General features: G+C 41.0%; 1 protein-coding gene across 13 annotated transcripts in view; it reads right to left on the bottom strand.

Annotated features, from left to right (window-relative positions):
* The window catches only part of GRIP1 (glutamate receptor interacting protein 1), a 286,681-nt gene that overhangs the window by 202,649 nt on the left and 60,268 nt on the right, over positions 1-23,764 (bottom strand). For 11 of the 13 annotated variants that reach the window (XM_087935578.1, XM_087935577.1, XM_087935576.1 and 8 more), the window contains exon 1: positions 3,170-3,671. The exons of the other annotated variants lie outside the window; for them this stretch is intronic. In XM_087935578.1, the coding sequence (XP_087791704.1) occupies positions 3,170-3,302 (133 nt within the window). In that variant the 5' untranslated portion in view covers positions 3,303-3,671. Of the gene's footprint in view, positions 1-3,169; positions 3,672-23,764 lie in introns of those variants that run through there. 13 annotated transcript variants of the gene reach the window in all.

Consider the following 23,764-nt stretch of genomic DNA (forward strand, 5'->3'; position numbering starts at 1 on the left):
ACTAGTTGTTACCGACTGTAGGGGGCAATGCTCTTCTCCATTTAGCCAGTGTTGTCCAAAGACAGTTCTGTGATCATATGGGCAGCATGACATCATGTAGCACTGTTAACTTCCCACTGATGTAGTACCTATTTATCTAGTCACATTTGCATGCTTCAAACTGCTAGGTTGGCAGGAGCTGGGGCTAGGATGGGAGCTCACCCCAATGTATGGTGCTCGAATCTCGAACCTGGGCTGCTGGATTTCCAACTGACAAGCCCAGAATCTTAACCACTAAGCCACCATGGCACAAATGACCAAGCTGAAATTATCCTATTCTGAACACATTAAGTGAAGGCCTGGCTCTCTAGAAAAGGCTCTAAAACTGGGAATGGTAAAGGAAGGAAAGGAAGATGACCAACAGCAATGTGGATGGACTTAATTACAGTGTAAATGGGTGCACTGTTGGAAGACCTGAAGGACCAGGATAATCTGTCCTTGTGACAATCTGTCCTTGTCACAGAGAAAATCTATCCATATGGTCACAAAGAGTCTATACCAATTTGGTGATATATAATTAATCATTTTAAGGTAATTAATATTTAAGATTTTGAAGATGCTAAGACTGAGAGACCAGCAGCAATACTACACTTGCATAACAAAGTTTTGGACAGAGCTATTAACAACATTGTACATAGTGCTTAAGGCCATCCGATATGGTGCTTTATTTTATATTTTTCTCAAAAAATATATAATTAACTATTTCTAACTTGGCTGCTTTCTCATTTCACGCATACATAAACATACATGATATGTTTTCTCACTGCTGCTAAAGAAAGACTCAATATAATAGAATGCATGGGGAACCTTGAGGAATAAGGAGAGACGATGCCTTGGAAACAATCAGACAAGAGGGGCGGGAGCCCAGAATTGCTGAACAGTCACAGAAAGAAACTGAGAAAGGACTCGCCCGAATGGATCAGGCATAAAAAAGTCATGGGCAGGAAGGTTGTACTTTCAGACTTGCAAGATTTTGCAAATTTAACTTTACAATAAAATAGAATTAGTTCACCTATTATTTCTTGGCTGGTTTACTTGAGAGGGTTGATACCCATAGATGCTTGTAGACACCTAAAGATGCCTGCAGTGGGAAGGGGAAATAAGTTAAAATAATTGGCAGATTTCCAATAGAATAGAAGACACAAAGATTCACACTTTAAAATGAATATAAAGGTAATGGGTATTCTGCGGTTGTGGGGTGGGGTTGTTGTTGTTTTTTGAGAAAATATCAACATAAAATAATAACAATTGTACCATAGAAATAAATTACTTTAATGTAACTACTGTACAAATAAGTAAAGTATGAGAGATGACATTTCTATACAGTAGTAACTACGTATTCCAATACTCAACAGAGTACCAGAAATCATATGATAAAACATTCAAATCTTTTGACAATTATGAAATATCCTAGAAATGTTACTTTTAAGATCACTTATGACTAACCATATATTTATAATTGAACCTTACTAAAATCAGTTTTGTTTGTTAAAGTCTTTCCCAACTTCAAAACAAAAATTCATTTGCAATCTGTAAATGTTATAAACCAAATTATAACAGCTCTGTAACTAAGTATAATAAATTACTAATAGCAAAAGCATTTTTTATTTTCTTGATTTCTTTTGAGAGGCAAATTAGTTGGTAACATAAATCCACCTGGAATGACTATATTCATAACCTGGAAAATTATGTGAAAAAGAATCTGTCAGTTCATTCTAAATGAAGAGACTCTTGCAAAATAAAGTTATTCAAAAAACAGCTGCTTTGATAGAATTAAGTGGCCTACTTGTTTCTTTTGATTTTATTTTCCAGGCTAAAGGAAAACATAGTTTAAATAGTTGTAGACTCTAAAATTGTACAAGAACAGAAGTTGTACAAATTACCTTTTTAATCACTTTCAGATTCTGTACTCTGCATAGTATATTTATGTTGATATATTGTATATATATATATTTGTATATTTAAGTATACTGTTATACTATTAATCCTATCATGAATTCATTGCTTTACATGTAGGACTAACAGATTGGCAAATACAATGCTATCAACTTTTTTAAAAAATGACAATACTATATCAAAAACTGTGCTGTTGATAAATATAGCATTGCCACATGATTCCAGCAATGTACTTTTCCAAAACTGCAAAACTTCTGTTTCTTCCTCCTCCCGGAAAAGGAGATAAACTGCAACACACAGCAAAGTAGACTATAAGCCATCTATACACCATTATATTTATGAATAAAAAAGCATAGACTGATATACACATTTTTTAAAGAAATGTATTATGTTTTTGAATAAACAAAACAGGAACTGTTGGTTACAAAGATGGTCTTTCCTACACATTTGTTAGTTTATGGCTGCTCATATTATCAATTTTTTTAGCTTAAGCATGGCACAGTAAATTCAGACAAGTCAATGTGTCGTTCCCTTGCCCATTGTTCCTGTAGGAATTTGTGGGCATTTTAAATCTACTCGAATAGGTACAAGACAAAAAAATGAGGGAATATACAGGCACAAAGAATATTATGAAGACTGTCTGTTCTAGCTTCAAATACTGATGTTGAATTGCTTCAATTTTTTATAAAATGCAGTTCCAGGCACATGGCTGCAGAATAAATTAACAGAATAGTTCTTTCATTCTCTAACAATACTATGAACAAACACCTGAAAAAATAAACCAGTTTACTTTCTATTGAAAAACATTAACAAATGCTAAAAAATGTTAAAAGAATGACTTATATTCAGTTTTATTTTTAACTTCAACCTTAATCTTTTGTAAGCAAGCCCATTTTCAGAGCGCTTTAAAATGATATTTCCTTATAATACTGTATATAGACGGAGCCCTGAAGCAAACACACAGGCACACACGTGTACGGTTATAAATTGTCTGCAGTCTGAGTTTAAAGCACTAGAGTAATTTAATAAAAGTCTTGCACAATAGAAATCAATTAACTGCACTTGAAATATTAATCCTTTTTTCAGAGCTTTCCTTTCATTCATACAATATAGTAGCCACCACCTTCAACATGTCTAAAAAGAAAAAGAGGCTGCAATGCCTTTTTTAAAGCTTAAAACAATAGTGACCCCCTTTGTCATAGTAACAGAAGAAAAACATTTGTACAGTCCTTACTTGGAAAGTGTTCTGAGGCATAATAATATACATCCTCATAGCCCTCATGATAATCTTCCTCTGGACGGTACTTTTTGCCTTTTCTTCTCCTCGATCTCCTTATCTGCTTGACCAACCCCAAGAAACGCTCCATCTCATTCACCAGCCCACCGGCTCCGGTCTGTGTATCTTTTGTTGCTATTGCCCAGAGCTACACTTCACAAACAGCCGGTAGCAAAAGAATTAATAGCCAGGAGAGAGAATTGGCCCCTTTGACCAGCCAGCTTGCCACCACTCAAAAATCAGCTTCAGCTCTCGCAATAAAAGGACACTGCTTTACCTTCATCTGACTCTGCATTAAAATAATCAAAGCTGCTATCTCTATACCTTAAAGCAAATGCTTAAAAAGAAGAAATGGTAAGCTAAAAAGATAGGATCTTCATGGCAAGAACACTTTAATAAATGAAATAAAGTTAACAATGGACCTGACAGTAAGAGGAATCCTAGCACTAGGATTTCACTATTCTCTCTCCATCATTTGAAGTGGGGCCAGAGGGGAGGAGATAAATGCTACTCAATGGACTGGACCACATGTGAAAACACAAGAGGTTTTCTCCAACCTAATAATTACTGCTTGTTATTTATAGCCACACAACCTCCGATCACTTAAGATTCCATATATTTTTATTTGCTTTCTTCTTTTGCTTGCTTGGTTTACAGAACAAACAGTGCACAGCTCATTCTTGCTACAAAACAATGCAATCTGAACAAATAACAGAGTGGTTTAACCCATATACACAGACCACTCAATGGCAAGCGTGCACTGAATGTGTTAATTGGAGCAGCAAGAGGAAAGCCTGGCAGACTTTTTAAATAAAAAAAATATTACACACTGGGCACTGATACATCTCAATCATTATGTGAACAAATATTACAATATAAAAATCTGTATTCTTATGAATTCAAGGAGGCTTAAAGAAATTATCAAAGGGAACTAGAACTAAACATGTCTCAGTTGATTTAAGTTACTTATTTAAAAATCTTTTCCCTAGTTTCAAAACTTAAAAAAGCATGTGCTAGCTATGAAGTTATTCCTTGAAAACATACCTAAATACAATAAATGATTTTGAAACCCTCACCAACACCTACAGTACCATTATTAATATTTTTTGCAATATAACTAATTCAGGACAGAAAAAAAGGAAGCATTTCACATAATATATATTAAATTATGAAAGCTGCTAACAAAATAGGTGGTGCTGGTCTTCATATGGGAAGACTTAAAACTAATTCATGGAGTATAAGTAGCTAGTAAATATAATGATTGGCGAAGACTACCGTTGTAGAGCGGCGGCAGATATGAGGCGGACACAGGCTTGACTTTTAAAGGCTTTATTTGCGTGAACGAAGGGTTGCCGCGGCTGCCGGGGCTAACTGGCAGTCAGCTGGCGGCAACAGCTGATGCCATTTGACAGCTACTTTTATAGACGGCTGTCAAACGGCATCAGCCAATGGGAGCGGTCGACGCTCCCGCCCAGGCGGCGGACCGGAGTGAGGACTGCCGTCAGTCTGTGAACACAACAACTACAGGTAGTCCTCAAGTTACAAATGTAATGGAGCCTGCCCATTCCTATGTAATGGAGCCTGAGGATTTGTAAAAGTGAATCTCATACAATGAACGTAATCACTCCTCCTTTCGCCCATGCATTCGCTAATCAAATATGTAGCTCATTAAGTGAATATGAGGTATCTCGGGGTGGGGAAGGCCATGAGGGGCCTAGTAATGGAACAGGCTACCTACTTTAGACCACCCAAGGCCTCTTCCGACCCACAGATACCTCATTTATCTTCCCTTGGAGTCTCCACAATTGCTTCCTCCCCCACCCTGCCACACCTGGTGATTTACCTTATCTGTCTCCTCTCCAGCCTATTTCTTTGCTTGCTTCCTCCTTTCTTGTCAGTAAGTGGCTTGAAGAAGAGTTCGGCGATGAAAAGGAGGCAGGGAAGGCCATACACGGCCTCCGGGGCCTCCTTTCCCGCCTCTAGCACCCATTTGGCAGTGAAAAATGTGGACTGGAAGTGCATGCAAACAGCTTGAAGAAGGCTTCAAGTACAAAGCATGGCCCTTCTTCCTCCAGAGCCCTTTTCAAGCCATTCATGTGCATCTGCATTTTTCACTGCTAAATGATTTGAGGAGGGTTTGGAGGTAGGAAAGGAGTCCTGGAAGGCCATGCACAGTCTTCTGTACCCCCTTTTCATGGCCAAAGCTGTTTGCATGCACTTCTGATCTGTATTTTTTTGCTGCCAAATGGCTTGATGAAGGCTCTGGAGGCAGGAAAGGCCTGGAGGCCACGCATAGCCTTCTGTACCTCCTTTTTCATCGCTGAAGCTTCTTCAAGCTGTTTGTGCACATTTCCAGTCCACATTTTTCACTTCCAAATGGCTTGACGTGGGGGGGGATAGATGGGACTTTGTGGTCATTCATAAGAGCGAACAACTGCTGTGGTGCTGCAACATTTGTAATTTCAGGAGTTGTTCGTAAATGCGAGGGGGCGCTTATTGCATAACTTCAAACATTTGCTAAGGGAACGCTCATAACCCAGAGATTATCTGTACTTCCAGTTCAGGAAGAAGAGAATAGAGATACCAGCAGATTGCAAGTATTGTACAGCATAATGTCAATTACCTTATCAAATTATTTTAGACAATATGAGAGATCAAGCTATCATACTGACTTCAAACATGCAAGCACAATAACTCATGGTAGCTTTTATTTACTATCCGCCTATCTCTCATCACCATAAAGTCAAAGCATGGCAATGAATACAAACTGCTATGGAAAATAAATAGAAGAGTGTTATTGTACTCACTCTCAGCTAGGAAGTTTCTTATACTTATCCAGCTGGACATGTGTAGTTAGGACTCTGGACAGGTTGCAAGGTTCTTCAGGCACTGTCATGCCCCTGACGGAATTTGATTCCAAGGGGGAGGCCAAGCAGCTGATAGGGAATGCGAGTGTGGCTCTGGTGGCTGTAGAAGAAATTGGGGAAGGGCAAAGTCCGGCTGGGCAGAGCAGGGAAGAGGTAGAACAAGGCAGAGGGAATTCAGAGGAAAATCCAGGCCCCCCTTCATCCTAGGGCACACAGGGAGGAACAAAGAAGGGAGCAACATGAATTGCGTGGCTTATGGGGGAGGAAAGAGCCCTGATTCCCTTCATGAGCTGCAGCTGGGAACACGGTGTTTTAAAAGGGAGTCTGAGCACAACTCCTCATGGGAAGCAAATCGTGAGTTATCTTTTATGGTCGAGGCTTATCTGGGTTCCTGCCATCTTCCCAACTGTGTGTATTTTGTTAGCCTTTGAAGTCTGCAATTCCTTATCCTTCCTTATCCTGCCTTGTCTGCAATTCCTTATCCTGCCTTGTTAATTGCTGCAGTGTGGTTTGTGTGGATTTTTATTTACAGTTTATATGTACTTTGTTTTTGGACTGAATTTCTTCCACTTAAAGACTGATTTGGGAGAGTTTTTTCTCCAGCCAAAGATAACTGGACAATGGGGGCAAAGTTGGAGGTATTAAAGGGACTTTTCTTATTTATGTGACTGTGTTGCCTTTGGGCCACGCCCCGAGTCATCACAGGCACTTTGAGGTTCCTAGCTTTCCTCCAAAGGCAAAGGACACCCAAACCCTGTTTCTGGAAATATTTTTACTTTCCCCTATGGGAGGCTCCAACCATTGCCACAGAGATTAGAGATTAGAAAGGCCATTCTAAAATCTGTTCCATTCTAGAAGGGTCACCACAGCCATGGTGGCATTTTTAGCAGAAGATAACTGCATCTAATAGAATAGTGTGTTGGAGGCATCTCCATTCATTAGCATGTAGTGAAGTATGCTGCTTTTTGAAGGAAGTCTCACTAACTGCCATCAGAGGCTGATCTTTTACAAAAAAAGGTTTTAGTAGGAGCTTTCTTCCCACTGGCTTGCCTCCAGATGACAAAAATTCAATCCCATCATCGCAGGCCACCTGACTGGAATGATGGGAATTGGCATCTTGATTTTACAAAGTACAGTGCAAAAGACCACACATAATTGTTCCAGTAAGTGCCAACACAATTATTATTATTGCTGCTGTTGATGTCAGCAACAGCAGCATTACTCATTGGAAGAGTCACAAAACATTTTTATTATTTTAGGTGATTACTATACTGGAAAGTCTGAAATTCCCTTCATAAAAGGTTTCATAATAACTCTGTATTTCCTGTAATCATCTTTTCTTTTTTTCTTCTTCAAAATGATGGAAGTAAGCATCATATTCCAAGAATAAAGAATATGAGTTCAGTAAAAGGTTTGTATTCTTATAGAATCCATGTACCTTCAATTTGAAACCCTGTCTTAAAAGTGGGTATATTTTGAAATATTATACTTCAGTCTCATAAAAGACATCAAGAATTTTAAGGGAAATGTTAAACTCAGGTTAAAATATTGAAAAAATCCCAAGAAGGGTTTTGAAAGCAGAAATAGCCTGCAGTCATAAAGCTTCTTCCAGTTATTGCTGCACAGTGATGACAATGATAAATTGAAGGATTTTATTCCTAGTGAGCTCAAGCATGCATGTTTGGCTTAGGGATAAAAATAACAAGCTTATATGCAATTTCTTAACACACTATAGATGTCCAGGTTTTTTCAATAAAATAAAGATCTGGCATTTATTAATTCACTGGAGTCCTTTATTAATTGTTTGGCTCTCTAGATTTCTTTAATAGTTACTCAATAGGTTTGTCAGATTTGTTAAATTCTTATCCCCTTTTCAGCCAGGATATCAAAGCAGCTAATATGGAGATCTCCCTTAACTTTATCCTTAGAACAACAACACTCCTACAGGTTAGTTGGAGTGACTAGCCCCAAATCACCCATCCAAGTTCTAGATCTAAGCGTACACTTGAACACCTCCTCCCCAGATGCAGTATTTACCAGTACATTAGACATTAAGATTTTTCTTATCCTTAGAAGAAAGGGTAATTGTATTTAAAAAGCAATGTCAGCTTACATCCTGGACAGGTCTAAATATACATTTAAAAGTGTAAACAAAGAATAATTAAATTAAATTAAATAATTAATTAGTGTAAACAAAGAATAATTAAACAGTCAGAAAGCAACATTCTTTGCATATATCTATCATATCTATTGTATCATATCCATGACTGTTACCTTAAACCCATACTGCATATTAGATGGAATAGTGACCTCTGAGCCCTCTGATCCAATCTTTATGCAGTGGAAGGATTTCTAGGGTATAAGTTATTCCTAATAGCTTGTCTTCTTTTTAAAAAATCAATTCCACCATTTCAAAGGTCATCTTTCTCACTGACCAATTTCTCCTAGAATCAAAAAGTTCTAAATATATAGTCCAGTCAATAACATTACAGCTCCTTGAAAAGAGATTTCATATAAGCCATTCCTGATGGCTGTTCTAAAAAAGCATTCTGATATACACAGCAGCCAAACAGGAGGACTGTAAGCATTATATTCAAACTCTTCAAGGTGATACAGTTGTCAAAGATCCTCAGCTACAGCAGTGCAAACTGCTCACACCCATTGTAAGTTAGTCTACCTCTTCCCTATAGTGCAGCTGCTTTGTTAGATGGAAACAATTATTTGATTTATCATGATAAAATAAAACATGGTGGGATATAAATCTAACATATAAAATAAAATAGTAGAAATTAAAGAAGAAAAACAAAGAGGAGAACTACGATCAAGTAATATTGTACTATCAAAAGATTTCCTTAGTTTTTGAGTATGAGTTCAGTCAAAGAGAAAGTAGTACTTGTCATTTATTTTTAATTTTAAAAATTACAAGAATATATTATTTCAGATAATTTCCAGTAGAAGCATTTTTTCATTTCTACAGGAAGAAAAACATTAGAAGTTATTGAGATAAATTGCTATTGTAAATAATTCAAGTTGGTAGACACTGTAATGTAGTATTTGCATTTCTTTTTGCCATTGGCCTAGCAATATAGCATGCACCTACATTCAAGAATCTCTTCTCCACCAAAACAAAAAAAGATCATTCATTCAATACCCTGGGATCACCTTCAGCATGTGCATTGACTACTCCAGGAAATGCAGCTCTTTCTGATTCATGAAACAGAGAACTGTTCTAATTTAAGGCATTTATGTCTAATGAATGTTCGATGTAGCCACACTTGACAAATAATTTTTCCCCAAAGAAGAACTTTACAGCCTGAAACACATACGCATAATGTATACTGAGGTTGGTTCAATAAATCTTCCAAGTACTTTCTAAAATTCTGTGTAGCGCTTGCTTCAAGGAAGCTGCAATTATTCATCTTAAATCTTGTGCAGGGGGAGGAAAGAGGTGGGAAATACAGCAATTCAGAGAGTATGAATCTGTATGGAAAGAAAACTGAATTTTTAAAGGAAATTTGATTATTCTGTTAAGATCAGAATCACTATTTTAACAACAATTTAACCAAATATGGGCTCTACACAACAAGTTTATCTCTTAGAAAAATCCCATCTCCTTTATGCTTGCTTTCCTATTTTTCCTTTTGCTCCAAAACCCGACTGCAAGGGAGGATATCTTCTTTTTCAGGCATATTAATTCTAAAATTAGGAAGACTCAAATCCAAAGCATTTTCTTGAAAACAACATGGAAGTGATTTGGCATTGCAACCTTCTTCTGATATTTCCTTTTTCTTTTTTTATTCTGCAGTCTAACCCAGGGGTCGCCAACCTTTTGGACCTCAGGGACCACCAAAGTCATAATTTTAAATCCCGGGGACCACTAATATGAATTTTGACTGATGGTGGCTTGCTGACATTGGTGGGAGGGAGATAGGAGAGAGAGATCTGATCTAACCTCTCTCTCCCCCTCTCCCCCTCTGTCTCTCTCACACACACAGGCAGGGGTGGGATTCAAATTTCTTAACAACCGGTTCTGTGGGCATGGCCTAATCTGTGGGTGTGGCTTGGTGGTCATGTGACTGGCTGGGCATGGCTTGTATGTAAATATTATAAATATTTATGTAAATATTGATTTTTTTATAAAAAAGAGCAATTTTTACCCAAAATCAGGCAAAGCAGGCAGGAGATTGAGTTGCTCACAGAATCACAGATTCACTTAGAGATCTATGACTCTGCCATTGGTTACCTGCACTGAATAATAGAAGCTTCAATCTGAAGATCTAAAGATTAGCTAGAAAGCAAGAAATCCAACGGTTTTCTGCTTTCTAGCTAATCTAAATCTCTCGGCACAGCAGAACAGATGATGGTCAGGGGAAAAAAAGGAAAAATAGCAACTTAGCAGGCAAGTTTGCCAGGTAAGGGGTGAGTGGGCGGGGAAGGTTCCCCCAGGCCATGTAGGCAGTGCAGCCTTGTGTTCCCTGCAGCCTGGACTGATTGCTTTGGGGGGTGCTCAGGGGTGACATTTCTCTATGGACCACCATTTCTCTATGGCCCACTGGTTGGCGACCGCTGATCTAACCTACAACTCTAGGATTTCTTCACAGGCTTTCAAACAAGTTTCAATATGCCAAAGTTTGAAAATATTGGATATAAAATATTTGTCTTAAAATAGGAAATAAATAGATATTTTGAATGATATATTCTGTTAGTTCTTTGGATAATGGTAACAATCCAATCAATCTCCCATATCTGTAAATCTGTTTTTAATTTAAAAATAAGTAGGGACATTTCTATCAAGGATGTAGATCTCAACTTGAGGACAGAGAAGAAATGAATGAACTGTTATGGAGGGTGTTTGAGAAAAATTACTCAGTCCTGAAAAAGAGGTAACCATATAAAAGGAAAGCTAGATGGGATTGAGAGAAACTTAGTCAGGCTTTCAAATTTTTAGTATTCTATCATACTGCAATAAAGGCCACCCTGGAAACCCTGCTGTGTTTGCTTTTTGGCTACTTCACAGAGCTGACAATTTCCTATCATAGTATTTCAGAATGTAAAAACAAAAAAAGCTCAAAGGCTTTAAGGGACTTCCAGAAAAAATCCATTCAACAGAACTTCTTTTCTTCTTACGGAGGAGAAAAGAAGAGAAGCTATCTGCCTTTGATCTCCACATGGAAACACTGGTGATTGCCATTCAATACTTAATATTTACACTCTCACTTTCCTGGCCATTATGAGTAAAAAAAAAAACAGTTTTAGCATCTAAAAAAGAGAAAGCTACAAACTTAGGAACCAACCTGTGCTTCCCAAAACTATCAACAAACATGTTTACTGGGCTTTAGAGATCTTTCAGAAAACCAACCACCCCTCAATCAGTCTGCTTTTCATATAAAAAATATTGTATGTAGACCATTCAGATCAATCATACAGAACAATTATTACCACACGAAGAAAAAAGTCATCAGAAGCCTAGTTTGGATAACCAATATTTCTTTTTCACACATATAAAAATGAGAGGTTGAATTAAATCAGTTTATTAAATTTTCTACAGTCTCCTAGCAACTTGTGTCTTTTGTTTACATTCCATTTTTCCTATCCAAGTGTCAGCTTTGGAAGCCATATTAGCACCAGAAGCTTCCATGCTACCACATTTTTGAGCTTGGGAAGTTGGGAGGGCGGGATTTCATGGAACGTATACGATTAGACATAATAACATTCTTCTTTAAAGTCAAGGTCCTATTATTCCTGCACCTGGCTGAGGAGTGGTTAAGGGGATGCCTCAAGTTGGAACGGATGGTGATTGGGGCATGTGATGGAATGATGGGTGCAGGGAGTGGATTTGTAATTTTTACTTATTGGAGGAAAACCCAGAACTTTCAGATTCGGGTTTACCCAGATGTTCCAGTATACCTACTGTAATAAAAGGAAACTTTGAGAAAATGCCTGTCTCTAAGTTTTTAATTGTAGTTGGGTTTTTTTGGAACCCTGACACCAGGTTCACCATTTTAGGTATGCATGGAATAATAAAGATTACAATTTGATGACAGTTATTCTAATAAATCTAAATGTTACTGTCATTTTTTGTGGCAGTGGGGGTACCATATGTTTTGAAAAGATGTGTTATCTTCTAGCATGATAGATGTGGATTAGTTTAAAAATTCTTCATTTATATTTAAATGTATATCTTAGTTATTCAGAATGGACATTTGTTTTATTATGTGATATATTAAGAGAACCAGTGAGATATATTATGATTCACATATTAAATGCATCACAGAGATTTATGTTCAAATTATTCAGAGAGCTAAGCAATATCTATGCATTTTTTAAAAACTCATGTGGAAAAGAAAGTAAAATGTTCAAAGGCTGTTCCTCAGCTGTTAAAATTGAGTCCAGATCCGATCCTAGAGAGAAGATGGGTAACTGCAGATAGTTCACTATTAGTTCCTGAGTTCTCTTCTTCTAAAAGCCCAGATTGTATTTTTTAAATTATTGTGAATCAACTTGATTGTTTTCTAATAGTAAGCTGAGATGTACATTCAATAAAATACATGGGAATGGGACAACCCACCACAGACAACTTTCCACGGCCAACTCACCATAGGATAACTAATTGTGGGTCAATTCAACAATTCAATTTAATCATTTACAATAGTTCAAAAATTATTTTAATATTTGTCTTTCACATTTCATTTCTTTGGCATCCTTTTTTCATGATTCTATTCCAATTTCTTCAATATTAGTGTAACACTTGTCTCTGGTGAACTGTCCCATGGCAAGTTGGCCATGGCAAGCTGGCCGTGGCAAGTTGGCTGTGGGGTGTTGTCATAGACCCCAATAAATATGCATTAAACACAATGCTATGGTTGAAGATGAAATTAGTGGAAAGACATATCTGGTTGCTCTTTAATCTTTATAATGGTTTGGCCCTTACAATTTTTGAAGACAAATTTAAATCTAGATGAAAATTTTCTAGTCTGAAGTTTCCTCACAGGATTTTTTTTTTCTTTATACTAATGTGGAAATGCTAAAAGAATGTATCTGGGACTTAGATTTACAAAGGAATAGTAGTCTCAATAATTGGTATGCAAGAGTAATTTACAGCTTTGCCTTTACTGTCTATCTTTCCCATATCCCAGCCCTGAAGAAATGTAGAACTTTTATGTTTGCTCTGTTTCATGTTTTCCTCTCAGTTAATATGATCTGCACAAACCGGAATATACTGTTGGAGTAGCATCTCTTGCCCTGGTTATACTAGTGAGATGAAAAAGCTAAATTAGGTTCTCTATTCTGCCCATTTTATAAAGGGACACCACTTTTAAAGTATTTTGATTACACCACTTCTAAACTATTTCCAAGCAAAGGGTCTGAACTTTATTCTTCTTACAGCATTCCTATCAAACCAAAGATGTTGGTATCTATGGTAGCATAGATTGTTGATTTGCAAACTTGAAGATAAATAACAGAACAGAGTTGGAAGCATCTTGCTATTCAGACCTCTGCTTAAACAGGAGACTCTATATACAATTCTGGACAAATGACTTTCCAATCTCTTCTTAAACAGCTCCAGTGAGGCAGCATCACAACTTCTGAACACCGAATGTGCCACTGATTAAGTGTTATCCCTGTCAGGAAATTTCTCCTTAGGTCTAGATTGGACCTTTCCATGATAAGTTTTCATCTATTTACTTCTTGTCCTTGCCCTCGGGTACTTTGGAAAATAAGGTCTCCTCTTCTTTGTGACAGCCTCTCAAATAGTGGAAGACTGCTATCATGTCACTCCTTGTCCTTCTCTTTGTTAGACTACACATGTAACTGTTCCTCATATTTTAGCCTCCAGCCCTCTAATAATCTTTATTGCTATTCTCTGCACTCTTTCTAGAGTCTCAACATATTTTTTAAAAAACTCAAGCTCAATACTCATACTTCCAACTTTTGTCTTTGGTTGTAGGTTAGAAGTTGTTTAATTTCACTATTTTTTATTATTATTATTTTGTACATTGTGTGTTGACCATAGCTATGAATTACATCCTCAATAGTTAGAATTAGAAACGAATATATGCATAATTCTAATTCCACACACCCCACTTTTAAAATCAAGCTATTGTCTATAAAAAGGTGAGATAAATTAGTTTTATTAGTTTATTAAAGATAAATTAGTTTGTTATACTTTATATCAAATGCTATTAGTTTTAAGTAGAAAAGGGGCGTTGGTTCTTACCTGATACGCTTCTTTTCATGGAGCTGTCGAGAGCGTCCAGGTTGGGAGGAGCTCCAGTCTCGGCTCTTCCAGGCTGAGCTTGAAATTGAGGAACGCCCCCTCACCGTCACGTGGTCCTTGGGCGCTCCCCAGGTTTTTGCACAGACGAGAAGGAAAGTCCTGTTCTCATCACACTCAGGAAAAAAATATATTAGATTGCTCGGTCGAACAGCCAGGTTTCCCACCAGACGGCCTACGGGTGGGGCTGGACGCTCTCGACAGCTCCATGAAAAGAAGCGTATCAGGTAAGAACCAACGCCCTTTTCCATAGAGCTGTCTCGGCGTCAGGTTGGGACATACCAAAGCTTGGCTAGTCCTGCGGGTGGGGCCCCGTCTGGTATAGAATCTCTCCTGGAACCCTGATGACCCGCTGGAAGGCATGCCCAACAGGAGAAAACCCTGGATATTGGAATGTCTCAACAAGGGGCCTAAGGAGGAGGCGGAGCTATCCGGGAGGCAGTCCCGCCAAAGAGGCCAACAGGTGTGCACTGGGACCGGGATTCAAGAAACTGGGAAGATCGACCTGTGTTGGGAATTCCCCTGGGAGAACTCTGGGACAGAGAGAAGGAGAGGGAGGCGCAGAGATCTGTGTGAGGCCCGGGAGCGCAAGAAGGGACCCGGCTAGTATTGAATGGGGGTAGATGTGTTGCCGACCAGTTGCCCAGGGCAGGGTGAGGAGGACAAGAGTGCTCCTGGAGTAGGAGCCTGTTGCAAGCAGGGGTTAAAGGTCGGAGTAGAGATAGGCCTTCTCGCACTCCTTCCTCTCTCTTTTTTTTTTTTGTTATTTAAAAGGACAAGCGCCTGGGGCGACTGCATTATCGAGAACGACGGAGCGAAACTCTCCCGGATCCCGGGAGGGCTTCCTGGAAGAATTACCTCCGGACCCATCCGGCTCCGCTCGGTAGGGAGATCTATAGGGAGAGGATCGGTAGTATCTGGCAAAGGAGGAGGAATGGGAAGAACCCTGGCGAGGAGAGGGGGAGCCTCTGAAGTCGGACCTCCTAGAGAGGGAAGGGAGGTACTTGCGCTTGTTCCGGGTCTCGGCCAGGAATGGGTCGAGAACCGGTCCAAATAACTTCCCCCAGAGATGGGGGCTGTTGCTAGCTTAGTCTTGTTTTTAACGTCCGCTTGCCAGTGGCGGAGCCAGAGTAGACGGCGGGCGGTAACCTGGGACGAAATGGCCCTGGTGGAGAACTTTGCCGCCTGGAAGGTGGCGTCTGCCGAAAACTCGGCCGCGGCCAGGATCTTGGCAATGTCCTGGTGCGCCCTGAGATTGGCTGTGGGAACATGCTGCTTGAGCTGCTGGAGCCACTTGATGGAAGACCTGGTGAAAAAAGACGCGGCAGTGGAAGCCCTGACTGCCCAAGCGTCAGAGAGGTGAGCGCGGCACAGGGCCAGTTCAGCTCGCTTGTCCTCGGGCTGGAGAGCATCGAGTGAGTCGCTGGGAGTAGAGCGGGAAACCAGGCCTACCACGGGCTCGTCCACGGGGAGGGGATCGAGCAAGGTGGAGAACTGCGGTTCCAGGTTAAAAAACCGCTTGTCCTGGGCGTTGGGGGGGGAGGGGGCCCCGAGGAGGCCAGCTGCCTAGAAACCATGTCTGAGAATATGGGCGGGACAGGGATCACCTCAGTTTCCGCCACGGGCTGAGAGAAGAGAGAGTCGGGAGGAACCCCTGCCGCCGCTGGGTTGGGTGGGGAGGGGGTTCAGGCCCGAGGTGGTCCTGGCTTTGAACAGGAGGGACCTAAATAGGTGCGGTTTAAAGAGCCCTAGAAAGCGGGCTGACCTGGAGGAGGCCCTCGTCCTCCGACATGTCCCCTTCTAGGGGACCTGTTCCCAAAAGAGTTCACTGCCTATGAGGGACCTCATGTCAAGGTCCTTCTCGTCCCCAAAGAGGGAAGGGTCCCGGGTTCTTGGGCCTCCATTCCCTCCATCTCCAAAGGTAAGGTTAAGTCCTCTTGGGGAGTTGCCTGACCATGCGAGGCCGCTGATCCTAGGGCCTCGGGGCGCTGGGCTGAGGGGCCGGACCGGCCATCTGCTGCATCTGTTGCGCTACCCTTTGCCGGATGGCCAGCTCCATAGCCTGCATTAGGTTTTCGGGTATTTCCGCCATGGGGAGAGACTCCTCCGGGCGCAGTTCTACAGCAGTGGTGGGCAAGGTGACCTCAGGGGCCTGTCCAGGCTGTGGGGGAGAAGCAGAAGCAGGAGGGGAGGGGAGAGGAGGATGGGTGGAGGTTGATGGAACGGAAGGGTCCCGGGGCACAGAGCTTGACTCCTGAGAGCGTCTGTCAATTTCCCTTTCGAGGGCCCTGTGTCGCCTGAGGGCATCCCTTTGGGAAGCTTTGGATGGTTCCTGTGCCTGTTTGCGCAGGTGGTGGGATTTGGCCTTGGCCTTCAGAGAAGTGCCACGAGAGGTATTGTCGTCTGCCATCTGGAGAGGAGAGAAAAAGGAAAAAAATTTTCTGGTTAATGCGAGGCGGTTAACGGGTCTGGGTACAGCCTAAGCAGAGGCTGGAACTCCCAGTGCTCGTGTTGCACCCCCTTTTTTGTCAAGGCCACAGAATTGTTCTGTAACGTGTTGGGAAGTAGGGCCTAGCCCGGGGGCCAATCAGCCAGAATAAACCGCCAAGCTGTCCCTGCCGGGCGAACCGGGGAAGGGACATGGCAAGCAACTAACTCCTTAGTTGGGGAGACTTAGGCAGGATTGCAAGGTATTTGAGCAGTCCCAGGATCTGCCCAGGAGTCAGGGAAACAATGCGGCCTACTGGTAGGCCTCTGATAAAAACCAACGACCCTGGGGCCGCAGGCAGAAGGGAATAATGTAAGCTGAAACCAGGTCTGGATGCGGCCTACGGGAGGCCGGGAATCCCAACGCACGTTCCACGCCCCCCTTTTAGTCAAAAAAAATTTTTTCTGTTTAAAATAGAGGTTTGGTACGAACCAGGGCCTAGCCCAGAGACCAATCAGCCAGAAAGGTGAACGCCAGGCAGCTACCCCTGCCGGACGGACCGGGGAAGGGGTGGGGGGGGGCAGAGCTGCTACTTCGCCTGCTGGGGAAAAAGGCTGCAGGGCCAACGGGCCCTATTTCTGCAGGAGGCCTGTTGGTAGAATGAAAGACAGGCTGAGACGAGGGAATCCCAGGCTGCCTAATAGTCAGTTAAGGCTGCGGCCTGTAAAAGGGCCTCTAGTAATGGCGGACGGCCATGCGGCCACTCCCAAGATGGCGGCCGTTCCAGGGCACACCCAAGATGGCGGCCGTTCCAGGGCACACCCAAGATGGCGGCCGTTCCAGGGCACACCCAAGATGGCGGCCGTTCCAGGACACACCCAAGATGGCGGCCGTTCCAGGGCACACCCAAGATGGCGGCCGTTCCAGGGCCCACCCAAGATGGCGGACGCCACAGGGGGCCCAAGATGGAGGCCGCAAGTAACGGAGGCAGCCCCAGCGGCGGTAAACTCCCAGGGAAGATTAGAGCCTTTGGGAGAACCAGGGAAGCGTACCCTGGGCTAGAAGGCGTTCGCGGGGGAACGGCGGCTAAGGCGAGGAGAGGCAGGCAGAAACGAAGCGGCCTCACGCGGAGCGATTAGGCGGCAAACGAAGCGGGGGGGGAGCGCTCGAAGCGCTCGTTTTCTCCCCTTAAAGAAACGGCTCGGATATTAAAAACACTCCCTGGGGAGTTCAAACCTGAGTTCCTGCGCTGCCTGCCGGTGATCCACGTGAAAAGCGATGAGAGAAGAGGCCTAGAATGCTGAACGACCGGAGCAAGGGAAAAACAGCCTGTTAGCCACGAGGCTGAGCAAAAAACTGGGGAGCGCCCGAGGACCACGTGACGGTGAGGGGGCGTTCCTCAATTTCAAGCTCAGCCTGGAAGAGCCGAGACTGGAGCTCCTCCCAACCTGGACGCTCGAGACAGCTCTATGGAAAACATTTTCATTACAAAAATATGATTTAATTTAGCAGACTGATAATGGATGGATCATATTTTATTTTACATTTCATAAAACTTTTTCTAGGAAACATACACCTCAAATATTGCTAAAATTAGATAAAAATTCCATGAAAAATGATATACATACAGTTTCCCCAAAAATACAACCTACCCTGAAAGTAAGCCCTAGCTTGATTTTTACACATGTGCCCAATATAAGCCCTACCCCCCAAATAAGCCCTAATTAAGATTCTGCTCATTCCAGAGTGGACAGGTAAAAATTAAGCTACAGTGGGGATGGGGGGTTGGAGCTGCCCTAGAACTTACTTTTGGACAGTTGTAGCCAGGCCTCGCAAACCCTGACATCTGCCTTGCCAGCCCATTTCTTTTGCAGCCAACTGACAAGGCTTTCCTGAAGGCTTCTGTAGCTGATAACAAAGCTCTAGATAACAGAGCTCTGGAGCTCTGTTATCGGCTGTAGAGGCCTCAGGAAAGCCTTGCCGGCCACAGAACAAGTTCCTGAAGGCCTCTGGCAGCGAAAAGAAGGCTGGAGGCAATACATGCAAGTGAGGTTAGTCAGTGGATGACATCCCCCGAAAATAAGATCTGGTGCCTTTTTTGGTGGCAAAAAAAAAATATAAGACAGGGTCTTATTTTGGGGAAAACATGGTAGCTGTAAAATTCAATCCATTAATTTGCTGAAAATCTTGTATAGAAACATGCATAGATGTTGTGATTGGAAGGATCGGTCCTGTCAGGAGTTTTGAATCTGATGACTGTTAGATCGTGGATTGACGTCAGAACCAGGAAACGTTAATCTGAAGGGCAAGCCAGTTAATTAGCACGTTGCCTTAATGGGTATAAAAGGACACAGCTGAGCTGGTGCCTTTTGCCAGAAACAAAATGTCTATTTTGAATGAGGACGTTACTGCAAAGAGATCTCTGTTTGTTTGAATTTTGAATGGGAGTCCTAACAGTTTTTGCCAGCCGTTATCTTGTTATTTTCCTTCAGTTTGATTTGTTTGTGAAACGGCTGCTTTGAGTTTGTTCGTTTGAATTTCCAAGAGGAGACATAACATTATTGTTTCTGGCCTAAACAAACCATCTTTCAAGCAAGATGGATTTAAATCAACTGCAGCGTTTGGTAGAGCAGCAGCAACAGCAAATAAATCAGCTACTGCAAAGCAATGTGACACTTCAGAATCAGGTAACACAATTGCTGAATTATGTTTCCAGCTTACCAAGCCCTGCTGCTGTTCCCCCTGCCCCTCCTGTGAGGAAAAGCCCAGTATCCATGCCGGAGAAATTTTCTGGGCAAACGGACATGTTTCCGGCATTTCTGGGGCAGTGTCAATTATTTATGTCCTTGAGGTCTGAAAACTTTCCAAATGATCGGGCCAAGACAGGATTCATTCTTAGCCTCTTATCTGGGCAGGCTGCTAATTGGGCTACTCCTTTGTTAGTTCAAGATAGCCCATTGTTGAATAATTTCCAGGGTTTTCTTCAACAACTGAGAGTGATGTTTGAGAACCCAATTAAGATACAAACTGTGGACAGACGGTTACGGGACATTACTCAGGGGAAACGTTCCCTGCAGGATTACGTGGCAGAATTTCGTTTGTTGTGTTTGGATTCCAACTGGAATGAACCGGCTCATATGGCTGCATTCCAGGAAGGCTTGTCTGATGCCATCAAAGATGAGCTGGTCCATGCAGAGAGGGCTTTAACTTTGGATGCATTGATAGTTCAGTGCTTACGAATTGAAGCTCGTTTACAGCAACGTGGACGCAAACGGCTCGGTATGGAACCATCTTCGTTTTCTCGTGCACAACCCACGTTTAATGTTGAGGAGCCGATGGAGTTAGGCGCACTCCGCCCTCGCTTAATGGTGCGAGAACGTACGAGAAGGTTCCAGGAAGGTTTGTGCCTTTATTGCGGGGGTCTGGGACATTTTGTTAATTCCTGCAAACGGAGAGGGAACCGCAGACCCGTACCTGAAACCACTCTTGGCTCGTCAGGAAAAAAGGGTAGACCTGACCTCAAGGAAACCCTAGGTCGGACACATTTCACATCCCCACCTCAAATTGCTGAAGTAAATCCTGGCCCTCCTCGGCATTTACTTTTGGACACTCGAATTTTTCTACAGTCACAGAAGGAGGGAATTCCCGCTGTTGCGTTGGTGGACTCAGGGGCTACAACCAGCTTTATGGACTGAGCTTTTGCTAAGCACTATGGGATCCCATTGGTTGCTGTACATCCACCCATTAAGGTGGAAACCGTGGATGGGCGTGAGCTCAAGTCTGGGCCCATTCGTTTCGCCACCCAGCCAGTGCGTATGATCATTGGGGATCATGAGGAGGCGATAAGTTTTATATCACCTCGAACCTTCATCTCCCTTTGGTGCTCGGAATGTCCTGGTTGCGTTTGCACAATCCGTTGGTGGCTTGGTTGCAGAACGGTATTTCTTTTCCAAGTCTCCAATGTGTAGACCACCTGAGACAATTGGAACGAGCGACACCTCCATTGGCTGTGGGAGACAGAGTGGGGTTGTCAACGAAACATCGTCAAGTTAATCATCAGACTCGGGGGAAGGGCCCTGCGGTGGGGGATAGTGTTGTGATTGGAAGGATCGGTCCTGTCAGGAGTTTTGAATCTGATGACTGTTAGATCGTGGATTGACGTCAGAACCAGGAAACGTTAATCTGAAGGGCAAGCCAGTTAATTAGCATGTTGCCTTAATGGGTATAAAAGGACACAGCTGAGCTGGTGCCTTTTGCCAGAAACAAAATGTCTATTTTGAATGAGGACGTTACTGCAAAGAGATCTCTGTTTGTTTGAATTTTGAATGGGAGTCCTAACAGTTTTTGCCAGCCGTTATCTTGTTATTTTCCTTCAGTTTGATTTGTTTGTGAAACGGCTGCTTTGAGTTTGTTCGTTTGAATTTCCAAGAGGAGACATAACACATAGATGTCCAAACAAATATGACCAAGAAGTTATTTCTGTTTTGTGGATGGCCTTATTACTTGCCCATTTCCAAATATTCTTTTTTCTCATTAATTATCTCTCCAGCCCAGCCCTGGGATTTTTCTTATTCCCAGGTTGATTCTGATACACTGAAAGTGTAACTTTAGAGAAATAGGTGGATTTATACCTGATTGCCCATCCCACTTTATAGTTGGCTAATCCACAAATATGGCTACTTGCCCTGCATTCAGTCACAGCTGTTTTGAACCTTAAAAATAAATGAAATAGTTAAATGGCATTTCATCTGGCAACGTTAGAAATGCCTCACAGGTCAAAATCAGTCTTTTTCTGAAAGAGAGGTTCTGCTTTATTTTCACCTGATCATCTGCAAAGTTGCTTATAAAATTTTTAAGCTAATGGTAGGAAGAAATTCAAAGAACAATACAGCAGACAAGTTCTTTCTGCAATAAATAAATGATGAGAATCAGAGTGTTTTGCTTTTAGGAGGGTGCAGAAAATGACTGAATTAAGAAAAGAAACCAATTTAAGTTTTGTAATAAAAAATTCAATTTCCATATGTAAACTATTCCATATGTAAGCTATTTTCTGTATTATTGGTACTAATTATTTATATGCACTGCATAAATTATCTGAATTTGCATTTAGAGAGTTAAAACAAGAAATAGGCACATTCTGCAGAACTGAAAGTCTGAAACACTGGTTTAATCTGTAATATTATATTTTTAGAATGAACAAGCTAATACACATTTCAAATATTGCATTATTTATCTGAGACTAACTTTTAAACCTGGGAACTCAAAATTCAATTCTTTTCTCAGATCAGTTTAATACTGATCTACGTAGAGGATTCTTGCAAGGATTACGGCAAATATATACCAATTCATATTTTACATTTGGGTTTTTACTCATCAGATTTCTCAATGGAAGCGTGTACCAATTTTTAACTATGAACATATGAAGCCCCGTTTCTACATTTTTTCTAAAAAGGTGAGAAAATGTATTCTAAATATTTAGAAAGTCATTATGCTGTTTTGACAGCCCTAACCATGGAAACTCAGTAACTTTGGACCACTACAGCCAGTCTCTCCCAGCCCAACTTACCTTGGGGTTGCTAATGTAGAGAAAAAAAATGAAGGCAGGCCCCATACACATTACTTTGAATTTCTGAATGTTAGGGAGATATAAATTAACCAATCAAATAAATAATAACAAAGGTGTAGATGGTCAATAGTGTGGATATTGTGTGTAAACAACATTTCTCCTTCATATATTTTTTTAATTTTTACAAAAAGTCCATCTTTCATTTAAACAGTGTGTCATCTGAGTACAAATATCTAGTGCAAGAACATTTATAATTATTACAAATTTCTTACCATAACAACAATAACTCTATTCTTATTTCAAACTACTATATATAACATGGCTTATTATTATAATGATCCCCTTCTTTACGCATTCCACTCTATATTCATATATTTAATTTCTAACTTCCATTTTTATTTTTCAACAATTGATAAAATAGTTCCTATATCATATAATATTCAGTTTGTTCTTTTTCTTTAATTATCAGTGTTAATCTGTTCATTTCTACACATTCTAATGTTTTCCTGATCACATTCTCTTCTATCGGAATTTTTTCACTTTTCTAGTTTTGAGCAAATACTATTATAGCTGCAGTTAATACATGAATAATTAAATATGTCTTTTCTTTATGCTTTCAGGTATCATCCCCAACAGAAATATTTCAGGTTTTAAATCTGTATATTGCTTTATCATCTTTTCCAACCACCTTAATTGCTGTCTCTCTAAATACTTGCCTTTTCATTACTGTCAAAAGATTTACAACTTGGCAATGAAGACTCTCATGTTTGTCATTATTTTGTGTTTGCATCAGCTTACATGCAAGCCAATCAAACATATTTCTATCACTTGCACCAGCATGTGTGTAGAGCAAATTGATGCATACATATATACATATAGTGTAACACACACAAATACACACACGTCTAAACACATTTATACATTTGCATTGCCTGACTGCCAGTAAAGTGGAACACAACAGCATTCATAAAGCTGTCCCACGTTCATGAATGCTTAATTTCTGCATGTGAGCTAAAAAAGAATTCATAATTTACCAAGCAGGTTGGCAGGCATACAATTGCAAACAGTCATATTCCATCTGGCTATGTGCTTTTCTCCCTCTCCATTCCCACATCACTCATCCAAACTAAACCAAAAGCAGAATGATTACTTCCTTCTAATATACTGGCTAGGCTAGAAACAGCTGTAACAGTCAAGATGATGCCTCTTGAAACAATCAAGTTTTATATAATATTTAAGACATAACCACAGAATAAATTTCTCAAAACATATGCATTTTATCTCAGATTTGAAATAATAATTTTAATGTTCAAATCTTTGGAAATAGAAATATTCTGCACATCCTAAGCAAAACAGTAGATGAACTTTTAGGAAAACAAATATACTGAACTGTACATTTTTCCTGCTGAAATATGTA

Source organism: Pseudonaja textilis, chromosome 5, assembly GCF_049901715.1.
Source record: "Pseudonaja textilis isolate UNSWEBS1 chromosome 5, rPseTex1.2, whole genome shotgun sequence".
Taxonomy (NCBI): domain Eukaryota; kingdom Metazoa; phylum Chordata; class Lepidosauria; order Squamata; family Elapidae; genus Pseudonaja; species Pseudonaja textilis.